At 33.0% G+C, this 13,833-nt stretch overlaps 3 protein-coding genes across 3 annotated transcripts; 1 reads left to right on the top strand and 2 right to left on the bottom strand.

The window, feature by feature from the left end:
* Positions 1,246-2,491, bottom strand: LOC109355470. The gene has a single exon (XM_019598655.1). It carries the CDS (start codon positions 2,187-2,189, stop codon positions 1,314-1,316), a length of 876 nt encoding a protein of 291 aa, XP_019454200.1. The 5' UTR covers positions 2,190-2,491; the 3' UTR covers positions 1,246-1,313.
* Positions 5,562-7,453, bottom strand: LOC109355472 (40S ribosomal protein S25-like). The gene is made up of 4 exons (XM_019598657.1): positions 7,341-7,453; positions 7,181-7,255; positions 6,840-6,974; positions 5,562-5,885 (listed from the first exon to the last, which is right to left on the bottom strand). Exons 1-4 carry the CDS (start codon positions 7,341-7,343, stop codon positions 5,772-5,774), a joined length of 327 nt encoding a protein of 108 aa, XP_019454202.1. The 5' UTR covers positions 7,344-7,453; the 3' UTR covers positions 5,562-5,771.
* LOC109355469 lies at positions 10,701-12,027 on the top strand. Its single transcript, XM_019598654.1, has one exon. It carries the CDS (start codon positions 11,004-11,006, stop codon positions 11,937-11,939), a length of 936 nt encoding a protein of 311 aa, XP_019454199.1. The 5' UTR covers positions 10,701-11,003; the 3' UTR covers positions 11,940-12,027.

The following is a 13,833-nucleotide window of genomic DNA, read 5'->3' on the forward strand; positions in this document are numbered from 1 at the left end:
ATGATTTAGATACCTGCTTCTCATACCAAGCTTCCAACTAATTCTTTGATTTTTTTATACTTGAAATCACATGGCAATGTGACAGTTAAATGGAAGAAAAAAAACCTTCATGTTCAGTTATTGGTCTCTTCTTGATGGCAATGTTTATGAAGTGTCCCAAGCTTATTGGTAGTTGTGGTACTTGTCACATTAACACGTGAAAATATTTGTTGCAAACTGTTTTAATTTACAGAAAACACTTTTGCTTTGTTTTCTTGCTACTAGGAGAGATTTTCAGATTAGAAGTAAAGTTTGCAACCGTTAAATACATTAGATGATAGATTGCTATCTTACTTAACTATTGTATTTCATTGTTGAGGAGACTGTTTGTTCATAAACTATCATTTCGATATGCTCGATTTAGAGTGTGCAAACCAAATCAAGATTCTCCGTGTATCTTGAAAGGATTCGTTGGTACAACTGCTGCATACAATCGGAGAAAGATATTGGTGGAGGGGAATCGAACCTAAAGTCTAGTGTTCCTATAGGCCTTACACATTGTGCATTAATTTTGTTGCTTCCTTCCTCTTTGTTGCAGGCCAAATCCGAATTTTTCTAACGGCTAATTTTATCGCTAATCTGTAATTGTAAAGCTCACACCTTCTTCCTTTTGTTTGTTCCACTTTCTTCACACAAAGAAAGACCAATTTGGTAGCTTAGGAAAGGGTTTGTGTAGCCAAAAGAATGCAGTGACCTTTAATCAAAGCCAATCTTAGAGTGAACTTTGGGTGTTATTGATGTTATCTGGCTTTTAAGTTTCAACAGCCTTTTTCTCTCTGCAATCTCACCTATGAAACTTATTTTATCACTATCAACCATCAATGTTATATGCATACATGTCTTCAGTATGGCGTTTGATACGAATCCTAGTTGTGAAATATGCGTGGTCGAAATCGTTATGCTATTAGCCTTCTATAGCTGTTTGTGTTAATAAATGATATAAAAATGTTGGTAACTTGTGTGGCTTATTTGATAAGATTTTCAAGAGTTGCATAATTAGATAGTAAAGTTATTAGAATTGCATGGATTAAAGAGAAGATGGCAAGGTAGGATCCATATAGTATATGTCAACAGAGTTGAATGGTTGGAGCTGTTATTAGAAAAATCTTATCCCATGTTTTCAATTTGAAATGGAGGATGTAGAGCTTAACCGGAAAAAAAGGAAGAAAAATTTTAGAGAATGAATAAACAGAGAGTTTTGCATTGAAAAAACTATACATTTGAAGCTAATTTCTTTGACATGATTACAAAATTTCCATGCCACATTTATACAATTAGTGATTAAGGATGTTGAGAAGGGAAACTCTAACTTTAATAAATCTTTTAAAAAGAGTCTCAAGTCCTTCCACAAAATCTTGAATCACTGACTCCAAATTTTCCAATTGGTTCTGCAAATGATTCATGTTATCTGACTTGCCTGCCACATGAAATACAAAAGACTGCAATGCAGCATCTACTTTGGTAAATTCATTTGGATCTTGTTCTTGTCTGCAAGAAATATTTTTGTTGAGCATTAGCTTTGAAACCAAAGACCAATTACTAGACCTTGATTGTGCTGGTCCAGATATGAAGTTAAGCATTGACTCCAATATGGAAAGAGTGACTACTTCTACATCTTTTAGCATGCTAGCCAATGTCACAGTTTGGTGGTCCTTGTTGCTAGGAGAAAATTTTCCTCTCTTAGAAGTACCCTTCAAGTTACCCAAGGCTTTGAGTATTGCCTTCTTTACTACTTTTCTAGAGGCCAAAAACTTCTTGATCTCTGCTGTCACCTCAATTTCACCACCCCTTTTTCTTCTTATTATCGATTGAAGTTCGCGGGCACATTCCTTCGTATGCAGTAAGGCATCCTTCGCTACAGCGCATGTATCTAGAAGCCTTAGAGACCCATCCAAAAGCTCATCTACCCATTTCTCTTGACCCTCTTTGACAATGACTTGTTGAGTAAGAGGCAGTAGAACCAACTTCTCAACACAATCATGCAATGCTAGCAGACCGGTTAATTTTCGGCTGAACAATGATGATGAAGAGGAGGTGGAGGTTGCAACTGAAGCCTCTAAATTTCCTAAGTGTTGATTGCATTGTAGAATGAGAGGATGTGGCGTAGAGGGTAAGCTTTTCGGGCGATCTTGGTGAAGAGTGGCAGCCATTTTCCTAGAGAAAAGAAAGGCCTTGAGGTTGAAATTTGAATATGTAATGAGTCTTTTGTTCTACATTACTTCTATTCAGATAAGTTCAATATATATTGAGTTTAGTAGACAAAAGGAATCAAAATCTTAACTAGAATCAGTGAGGGCTAACTGATTTAGATTCAGATCCATACAAGACCCTAGTGATGTTAATGCATTGTATCTTCCACAGGAACACTCCAACTCAATATCTATATTTTTATTTGAACACACGCTTGTACTACTCACATTGGTGTGCTCAACTCACTAGTGGCATTAACAAGTCTTATTTTTTTTTGTTTCCTACATGTATCCTCACATTGGAGGCAATCATGTCCGAGCCGATAATATAGATAGATATGTAAACTCTCACAGTGGGTATTCTTTTCATCCACAAGACTCGAACTCGAGACCTTGTTTAAGGGGAATCAAACATGTACCACTTAAACCAACATCCGTTTCTTAACCGGTCTTATTTAATTGCAATGAATGCATATATAAATTTATTTCTTGAACTCATAGGAATAGCTTTTTGGGTTTGAAGTGAACTATTTGTACAGATTGAATTAGTTGTACATGTACATGTTAGCAACTGCTACTTAGTTTTTTTCCAGGAACAAAGGAAAAGTAATAATAAACCATATGTGTAAGGTACTAACTACTCATTGGTTTTGTCCTCATTATATGAAGACAAGAAATCACGTTGCTCGTTGAATTTTATCACATGAAACAAGAGAGCATGTGCATGCATTTAACTTTGATTATAGTTTAATCATCAACCCATATGTATTATCTTGACAACTGGCCTATGGATTCAATTTGACTTTGAAGTTTGAAACTTTGAATCCCATATGTGCATAATAATTGAAATGGGGGATTTCTAATTATTACACCTCCTTTATCCTTAATTTTCTTCAACTGGCAAAGATGACAAAAAGTAAAACTTGACTTATATAATACTTAGAAACAAAAGTGGTTGAACATTCAGAAATATTGGATCTGAAACAGGTTATGGAAAAAGGTTTATCTTTACCTTACCTTTAAGATCAGATATGGTTGAGTAAGTGATAGGTGAGGACATGAGAAATTTAGAATGAAATTAGTTTTAACACAGATAAATTAACTATAATTTGAGCTTCAGGTAATGTTATATTTTTGACAGAATAAATTTTAATCAAATGTATGTAGAATTGAGTCAAAAATTGATTTTGGGTTTCTGCACTAAACATTAAAATTTCTGCTTCTTTTAGGACCCCATGGTGATACCTTCTGCTTCTTTTAGGATGCTAAACACTGATAAAGCTTCCTTGTCATTGTTAGACTCAAATTTTTTTCCTTTCAAATTGCTTAAGGCCTTTTGAATTGTCTTCTTCATCTTCATCCTATATGCAGAGTATTTTCCACCCTCAATTGTGAATCCAGTTTCAGCATCCTTCCTTCGAAGCGCCGACGGAATCTCATACATGTTTTCCATTTATCACTGCATTCTAGTGCTAGGTCCTGTTGGATGTTAGGCACTTGGAGCAACTTATCAGCATAGTGCTAGTGTCTGCTTCAGAATCCTTCAATCTCAGAAAGTGGTCCTGGACTTGTGACACAGAAGGATGAGGTGCAGAGAGTAAACTATTGCAGCGAATGTGCATAGAATTCTTTGGGTTTGTTTCAATTTGTTATTGCTATATATGTAGTAGATGATATTCACAATTTTTTGTCAAGTTTTGACTTTTAGAAATTGGCATCTGTTACATATATAGCAAATGAATTGAAGGAGACAAGTAGCATATTTCTGCTTGTTAGATGTTCCAAAATTGGCAAACAATTATATCATCTTGACTTCAATCGCAGATATACCATGGTATTGATTACTCATGCTCCTTACTTACCAGGTTCCAAATGTTTTATCTTTGGAACCACATGGTTCTTGGGAAAAAATGGTATCTTTGCATATATAAAAAATCAAACTTTGTTGAGCATGCGTTGTATCTGGAGCTTTTGTCTAGAGGTAGAGGAACTGATTCTATTTTTAAACAGCATTTAGTCTGCAAACTTGTCTGTACTTGAGGGCAAGAAGAAACTTCAACTTCATATATGAAACATGAAAGGGTGTAATACATTGTACACAGACCACAAACATGGTGCTAACACCACACAGAATCTGCTGAAAAGAAAATGGCCTGAAGAGAAATAAGCAATACTTGAGGCAAGTCTGAAACATACACATTAAAATTTATTATTTTAATGACCTCCCAGAGGGAGGGATTAATATCCTTGCGATCTTTTTCTTTTGGTCAAGTCACATAATTTGTTTCTTATCAGAAAACATGTAGCATATATTTTTCTTATGTTGTTTCTCTTGGAAATGGGGTATAAAACAATGGATGTAAGAAATAGGAAACAAAACAGGGTATGTGAAACAATCTACCATAAACACCCTTCATTGTAGCATTATCGAAATTGATCTGAAAGAATCTGTAATTTTTGTTCACGGATCATCTTCATGTCAATTGACCAATCTCCAACATTGACAAATCTTTGTTAACATAGATTAGTCACGAAAAGATCACATATTATGTGCATCGACCAATTTCATACAAGATTGGCGAACCTAGACGAAGAAGAACCAATTCTAAATGGAACCAAAGGGAAAGTGCGCTATAAGTTATTTCACATCTGCTGTACCAAAATAGTGTACTACTTCAAGTATCATTGCTTGTGATTGGTCAGAAAACTGTACAGATGCTCACTTTCCACTGCAACCAATATTCCACCACATAAGAATAAATAAATTCTTCAAGACCCTGTTTTTGCCAAATAAATCCCTTTTTTGGGTTAGGACTTTCACAAAGTTAAGACTGCATGGCATTCACACACAGTCCAATTATAGGATAATGAGATATTTTATGCAAGAACAATCTTACAACACGATTAAATCATATCAATATGTGGCTGAGATATCCCGCATTATTGATACATTAGATTAACAATGCAAGACCACAGCAGAAATGATAGCTACAAAAAACCACAAGATTATATAACATCGCAAATGAAAAACAATCTGAAAATGGCCACCAATCACGACCCCTGAAAAATGGCCAATGATCATAACTACAACCCCCAATTTCTCCACATTTCTTTCATAGGTTATAATTATTGATACACTAAAAGGTTCATGGTAAACATGAGTTCATATGGGAAAGTTTAAAACGTTCTTGTATTTTTTGGTGCAACTGTTCTGCAAAAAATGTGTTCAAATGAATTCATCTATAGACTGCTATCTACCATGCCTGGCAAAACCGCATTTAACAAAAGTCTAGTTCGGGTGGATTTCAAATAGTATATTGCCCAAGAATCAAATAAAGTCAGAAAAGAGCCGAAATTCGATAACACATGGAAGCCAAATAATCAAAATACATTATCAAGATACAAAAAGAATCCCAACCAACAGAATCAACAACAGTCTAAAACCGATGCAGTATACATAGCATGGCATACATCTCAAACTGAAAAGGAAATACTTGACTAATCCACGCAAAACTTCATAAGCTATGACCAGTACTACTACACCTAGGTGTTTGTAGCCCTAGTGTAAATCTGCTGACTTGAGTGTGCAGACACCAGCCTGATTGAACCTCTAGCCATCAAATCTCTTATTGCCTTCCTTGCAAGAGATCCGTTAACCTGTGAAGTGTACGAAAAATGAAGTTATTCTAGACATGTAGTTACTCGGTAATTGACAACCAAAATGTTTTTGAAAGTGTTAGTAAAGGCAGACTTAAATTGCATTGATAAGATATTATACAGTATAAGAAAAGTAGATGCAAACATTTTAAGCCATTCAAAAATTAAGGTGCCAAACATACGGCCCAAGAGATACCTGGGTGTGAAAGCAATGTGCCCACACACCAAAGTGAACAAAAGAAATTAGGACTGACAACCACAACTATTAGTACATTTTTCCAAGACAAGAGACAGCTCTTAAATTCAAGCTACAAAAACAGTTGCCCTTAACCTAAAATTTATCCACGCTAAGCAATTTAATAGTTAACTGGTCAAGGACGTGAGAATCCACTCAATTGAATTTCTGCCACTTGCACTTCAGAAGATACTAGCATACCCATGTGATCACAAATGTAAGAAAACTATCAAAGCTAGCCAGCTAGAACAATATGAGCAAACAATACAAGCATACACCCATATACACAAAAAACACTACCAAAAAGGACACATTCAACAAGCACAAATTCAACAAGCACACATACATAAACAATAAGAGTTTAAAATATGTACATTGTCAGCACATCATCCACCATTGATTTGCATTACTTTTGTTTGAAAGTCAATGGTGGTCAATAAATTAATGGTAGATGATTTGATGACTTACACTATCAGTGCATACATATTAAATCCAAACAATTAATGCATTATGACTAATAGGCTTAAAGCTTGTATTATGACTAATAAAACACAACATAAATTCAATGATGATAAATACAACAAGCCCACAATAATACATAAGCAAAAGATGTTATCACAAGACAGAACATAATTAAAAAAGATCACAGAGGCTTTCTCAACACCAACAATAATCTATATATGACAAGTAACAAAAAAAGATAGTAACAGAATGGGTACCCTCAAACGATCAGAGAGAATGGAAGGAGTAATGAGCTTGAACTTAGGTGCTTCAGATAAGAGCTTATCATATGATGCCTGATCGAACAGAACCATGTTATTCACCTTTTCCTTTTGCTTTCCCTTGCTCCACTTCTGTTAAAACATAAATTTCACATTCTTAATACCCCACACTAATCAATCAACAATACTTTAATCAAACACACACAACAAAACTGTGTTGAACCATTCCTTGTATATGATCTAACAAATCTAACTACAACCCATGAACCCAATAGGGCAAAAGATGATAAATTTAAGAAAAACAATTAAACTTTGACAGAAAAGACAAAAAGGGTGACCTTCTTCTTCTGCTTGCCACCGCCAGATTTGGCGGGCTTGGAGGAAGGTGGAGGAGCCTTTTCCTTCTTGGGAGCCTGCAATGAAGAACAAGTTAGAGAAATGAGTATTGAGAATGAAGAAAAAAGATACTGGTTTGCAGAAGGAACAAGATTTACGAACCATGACGAAGAGGATTTGGTTTCTGGAAGAGGCGCAAGTTTGTGACAAAAGCAGATAGAGAAGAAGAAACCCTAGGCTTTTTTATTAGAGATAAATAGACAAAAATCCTAAGCGACGTCGTTGGGTCAGGCCCACTGCATAGATCGTAGAAAAGCCCAATGGGTTAAAAGCCTAAAATACCCTCTGCACTTTACTCAACACTAATCAGACCCAACATTCTCCCACTGGCTTCCCCAACAATGTATGATTTAACCCAACTCTCATATTTTCTTACAAGATACATATTTTTTGTTTTTGTAGATCAAAAAATATAAAATATTTTAGTAAATTATACTGATATGCCCTGTATTTTAGTGAAATTACATAGATTATCCTTCCATTATTTTGCATCTACAAAAAATCCTGATTTTTATACATACATTACACTGATTATTCGTGCATGATAAATAAGTATGATCTTTTAAAGAAAAATGAATGATAAGTACAATTAAGCTAAATAAAAGATGATATATTGTGGATACATGTCCTAATAGTATACGAGTCAATACATTTTCATTGTTTATTATTCAATATAATATGCATAAATAATTCTAACGACATATTTAAATCACTTTTATAGTACTCGAGCAAACAAAAAATAATGAAAATGTATTAACTCGAATGTTTGTTTACTTTTTTTTCCACAATATATTATATTTTGTTTAACTTAATCACACTTATTACTTTTTTTTTGTTAAAAAATCACATTTATTTCTCATAGAGGGATAGTCATCGTAAGATATGTATAAAAATTATGATTTTTTTAGGTATAAATAATGAATGAGTGATTTGTATAATCTCACTAAAACTCATGGGGTATCAATGTAATGTACTCTAAAATTAATATTTATTTTATTCGTGTGTTTTATTTTTCTTGATCAATAATATGAGTTGTATAAACTTTAGGAGAACAAATTTGACACCCATTACTATATGCTTTGACTATTGGTCCACTTTTAATTCTTAAGGCTACACTTTATACTGCATATGGAGCAATGGTTTGAAAGGCATAAGCTTGTACAAACTTGCATATTTAATCCACCCTTGCTTTTGAAATTCCCATCCATTTAGTTGGTCATAGTAATTAGTGATAAACAAATTTAACAAATTAGTCAATGGTTAATGGCAGCCTTAGATATAGTTCTAGTAGTGGTATCCATTACTTCCATTTGGTCCTATTTCTGTATAGCTATGTTTTATGGTTGCTTCCATTTTGTTCCTCTTGATCTTGCTTATTTGGCAGTAAACATATACTCCTTCGGGAAAAAACATCAATATTTTATGGTCTCAAATATAAACATATTTAACTATCTTTATCCTTTTTAATGTTATTTGTAATTGTAAAAATTTCCCATATAGTACATGCTGAATGTTAACTATGATTAATTGTATTTTTTTATTAAATCAACACGTTTAATTATTTTTTAATACGTGCAAAATTAGTTAAATTTCTCTAGAAAAACTACATGAAGCTTGTGGGAGCAAGTGATAGTGAAAAGCTCTGAACCAACAATGCTCTTTATTGTGATATTAATTTGCTACTCAAAGCATATAATCTTTAGCTTTTATGCTAGGAATCAGTTTGGTAGCTACTATAACGACAAAACAGGAAAGTAATGCCTCAAGGTGAGACTTCAATATCTATGGTGGTTATTCTCCTTCAAGTAAATATCTATATGAGGGACATGATGTTCACCAATAATATGGAATCTGGTACATATCAGAGGAAAACTCATATATTTTTCTTAATTCATATTATTTTTTTTAGAGTTAAAAAATAGTTAACAAAACAATAATGAACAATTTCTTGTTAATCTAAAAAACTTTTAGTATCAGTATCTATATATATATATATTAAATCCTTATTACAAATTGAGATTGATTGATGCAACAATAATGTCACATAAGTTTTTATGTGATTTGTAATGGGATTGATGTTTGTACACATCTACTTATTTGCATATAAGTGATGAATTCCTTAAATAAGACTAAGAGGGTGAGGATATATTTTAATAAGAACAAAAATCTTCTATCCCAATAGGAATGTTTCTATGTCCCTGTCTTATAGAATAATACAAAAATATTAGTTTATGGTTTTTACTTTCCATAAATTATACATTTTAATTGGTTTAGGACATCATTCAAGACACCAATGAAGAAATATGATATTTATTCATTACTAATACAAAAAAAACTAATCCCATTTTATGACATTATCGCAGAAGTTGTGTAAAAATAGTGTAAATACTATCCTTATATAATGAAAAGTATTTTTTTAGCATTATTCTTTCAGCATGCCACTTTCCACATGAAGGCAATTAAAGTTGCATCCTCTTCCATTCATTATTGGTGGGTGTAATGGGACCGGAGCATTGGAAAGTTGAAAGTGGTGGATTTTGAATGTTGAGGGAATATAAAAAAAAGATAAAAAGCCATATTGCAAGGCATTTTCTTACCAAGTAAGCGAAAGGTTCCTAATTATGTGTCAGGTATCAGTGTCATGCATTCCAATAACACACTGCCACATTACCAAAAGACTATCTAGTTCTTCTTTATGTGTACACACTCGCCTGTGCTGACCGCCGGATATCATATGTCTCTAACAATCTCTTATTCTTTTCATGAATTAATCATATATTGTTACATAAATAAAAAATTTAAAAACAAAAAAATATATTTTGATTGGTTCGGAACATAGAATGTAACAACTTTATTGATAGCACTTCACACTTCTGCAGTTTTTACTGTTTAATTACATATGAATTGAACTTAATTGTTTACCTTTTTTATTCTACTGTTTGATAATATAGCTATGAAATAGATTTATTCAAAGATATGAAACAGCACTGCAGCAGTGGAGAATGACGCGACAGTGATGATGCTGTACTTGGACATAATATTCTTATTCTTATTGTTAGGGATCGATGCTTTTCTTTTACTATTTATTAGATTTCAGAGAAGCATCTAAAACTTAACTCACAAGTTTATGCTTATAAAAATGTATTAAAAGAGAAATGTTCGTTAATAGGCTCTCCCTCTATCTAAGTTATCATACAATATCAAATGTCAAAAATTAATTCCCTTAGGAACACCACGAACCCAAAAAATGTTCATTCGCTTGTTATAGAGTAAAGGGTCCCTTAGTTGACATAAAAAATAAAGTGTGCTTCTTTTTTATCTCTTAATAGGACCTGACAAATGAAATGAGTTTATTTTAATTGCTCAAACTCAACTCAATGCAAGTTCATTTGACTCGGTATAATTTCACTAGCAATGCAGATGATAAAAAAGGAGTAATGTTGATAAAAGCAAGAAGAGAAAGTAAAGTGGATAATGGAATATTGAGAGAGAGAGAAGTGTCATTTTTTGTATGTTGATAAAAGAATTAGATTCCAGTCTATAAATAAGAGCAAGAAGATGGATAACAATTTCCTACTCATCAAACAAAGAGGCTTTGTTCTCTCTGTTGAAGCACCATTCTTATAATCTTCACTCACACTCTTTTCTTTAATCCATTTCCATGCTTCCAAGTTCAGAAACCACTGCACTGTACACTATACCTTCTGCTTCATTGGATAACTTTCAGTGAGACACAGATTTGTTTCTCTACCAACAAAAACTCTTATGATAGGAATGGACTCATTGAATTTCACTGATATGCAAGCAGAGAAAGCCAACGCGATGCTAATACACCGCAAGCTTCGAAGGATCGGAAGCTTGTTTCGCCTTATTGAGGTGTGTGTTGTTCTTGTTTTCATATCAAGGCTTCCTATGCAGCTACCAGTTTCATTCAAGAACTCCAGTGAGTACTTTAGGGAATTCTTAGTGTTCATGAATAGTCCTGGCTTCATTTTTCTGATCGGAAATGCCATAATCATCACGCTGTTTGCTCAGTCCGGTAGGTTCTCAGCTCATGGTTCTAAGAAGAACAATCCAGAGCTTGGTATTTATCATGATTTCATTCAAAACAACATAAAGAATGAGAAAGTTCAAGGAGAAGAGAAGTTATCAGAAAAACAGAATATAGGAACAGAGGATAGTATACAGAGTGAAAAGCAGAGTTCCAAAACAGAGGATAGCATACAGAGTGAAAAGCAGAGTTTAAAAACAGAGGATACAGTAAAGAATAGGAGAATCAATGAAGATGTGAGAAAATACTCAAAAAATCAAAGAATAAATCCAATTACTTTAGTAGATTACAGCATCAATGATCATGGAATTGATGCAGGGAAGAGCAAGTGGGTAGAAAAACAGAGCAATAAAACAGGGGAAACAAGTATTGGTTTAGAGGTGAAAAGTTATAGAAGGTGTGAAACAGAGATTTTAAGGCATGTGCAGAATGATAAAGAGAATCAGAACCGTGTGCTTAAAAGATGTGAAACTGAAAACATGAGGAAGAGTATTCAACCTTCTGTGATTTCAACCCCTGAAGATCACATGAGCAATGAAGAGTTTCGACGCACCATAGAAGCCTTCATTGCCAAGCAACAAAGACTCCTTAGAGAAGAAGAAGATAAATCCTTAGTTTACAATTATGGTTGTAGTTATGAGGACATATAATTAAAGGAAAATGCAATCATAATTATGACCACGATGTAGTTAGAGGGTCAAAACCACAATATTGCAGCTACAATTACAATAACGGGTAGTTTAACTCCAGTATTAGTCTTCATTTGTGTAGTACTAAACTGTAAATGGGATTGGAACTTAGCTATAATCCCTTCTTTTTCATTTTATGTCTAATGAAGGAATATGTAGAAACATGTACATAAAGTGCTAAACAAGAATGTATGAATATGTTTTGAATAGAATGACAACTATGGAATAGGATAAGCTGTCCCATATTTTATGTCTCATTGTATACTAATCCAATGAAAAGTTGCCAAATATTTGAAAATAAAATAAAAAACATAAAGTAACATTTTCATGTTATTTGTTAGGATATAATTGGCTTGAGACATGAGGACAGAAAGTTTTAGGGATATAGAATCCTGGTTTGACAACTATGGAGCTATGGTGTAGGCTGATAATAGACATTTCAATTTTTGACAAGGAATGATATGTGTCTAACATTTTTATTTATGCTTTGATGCCAAGGTTGCAAGTGGGTTATTTATTTTTCTTCAAAAAAATGCAAATGTGAAAACAAAATATGTCTATGGCAAGGAGCAACAACCTGCATATAAGCAATGCAATTAATTTATTTGATAAATTGTGAAAATCACTTATAAATAAGTCTGGCCATGATTTTAAGCTACATAGGAGTGACCAAGATTTATGAGGTTAAGTGAAAATAGATTATGGAAAATAAAGTCTTAGATTATGTATGAAAATAATTCTAAAAATGTAGATATGCCATATATCCCACTAGTTTATGCTCGAATCTCTAAAGTTGTCCTTGTATTCTCAACATCTTTAAAGTTACCGGAACCTAATTAAACTGAAAATTTCCTTTCCTTTATTCCATATGGTTTAATATAACTGGATACCCAACATTGTGTCTCCTTTGAAGACCAAGTAACTATCATGCCAGCTGCATCACTGAAATATCTTTATATTATTATTTTAAATGGAGACAGAAAGAATTGGCCCGAAAGTATATATATGAGAAAAAATTGTATTGGGTCAGGATTCGACCCTCGCCGCTCATCGTTTTGTCTTTATTATGATCATATTTGAATAATATCAAGTTTATGTTCAAAAATTAAATCCGATCAATATTTAGGATTGGATATAGAGAAACATTACTCGACCCTAACCCATTTTATGGTCATTCACTCATCACGTATCGTTTTTTATTCATATTTATATATTACCAATATAATCTCTATTTTTTCATTCATATTATCATTACCAATATAAATACATGAATCATTTCGCATGTCAAATTACATATAAAATGTGTATAAATTATATTTAATTGAGTATAAGTCAGGTTCAAAGACTGACCCGATTGATATTTAGGAGATTAGCTTCAAGTCTAAGGTTTCAGGTTCAAGATTTATGAGGTTAAGTGAAAATAGGTTATGGAAAATGAAGTCTTAGATTATGTATGAAAATAATTCTAAAAATGTAGACACCACTAGTTTATGCTCGAATATCTGAAGTTGTCCTTGGATTCTCAATATCTTTAAAGTTAATGGAACCTAATTAAACTGAAAATTTATATCGGAGAACAAAGCCATACAGTAGTAATAACAGTTAATCGATTAATTTGTATAATTAATTGATTAACTAGGTAAGTGTTAATCGATTAACACAATAGTTAATCGATTAACTGGTTAGAAAATCAAGTGAAGCATTGGTTGAACAATTCTTATAATTGACACATTTTACACATTTAACACACGTTGAAATTATTTTACAACATGTGTTTATTAGCTTGTTAGAGAGTTAGTTAAGTTAGTTGTATTGCTTGCTTTACAAGGTATTGTATAAAAATAACTCTCTCTTG

This window comes from Lupinus angustifolius, chromosome LG08, assembly GCF_001865875.1.
Source record: "Lupinus angustifolius cultivar Tanjil chromosome LG08, LupAngTanjil_v1.0, whole genome shotgun sequence".
Lineage (NCBI taxonomy): Eukaryota > Viridiplantae > Streptophyta > Magnoliopsida > Fabales > Fabaceae > Lupinus > Lupinus angustifolius.

Bases quoted from the DNA above. Each gene is read 5' to 3' on its own strand.
- LOC109355472 (XM_019598657.1), bottom strand. The intron at 6,975-7,180 runs GTCACCCTTTTT...ATGTTTTAACAG, and splicing joins GTGGCAAGCAGAAGAAGAAG to AAGTGGAGCAAGGGAAAGCA. The intron at 5,886-6,839 runs GTACCCATTCTG...TACACTTCACAG, and splicing joins TTCTCTCTGATCGTTTGAGG to GTTAACGGATCTCTTGCAAG.
- LOC109355469 (XM_019598654.1), top strand. From the start codon at position 11,004: ATGATAGGAATGGACTCATTGAATTTCACTGATATGCAAGCAGAGAAA.
- LOC109355470 (XM_019598655.1), bottom strand. From the start codon at position 2,189: ATGGCTGCCACTCTTCACCAAGATCGCCCGAAAAGCTTACCCTCTACG.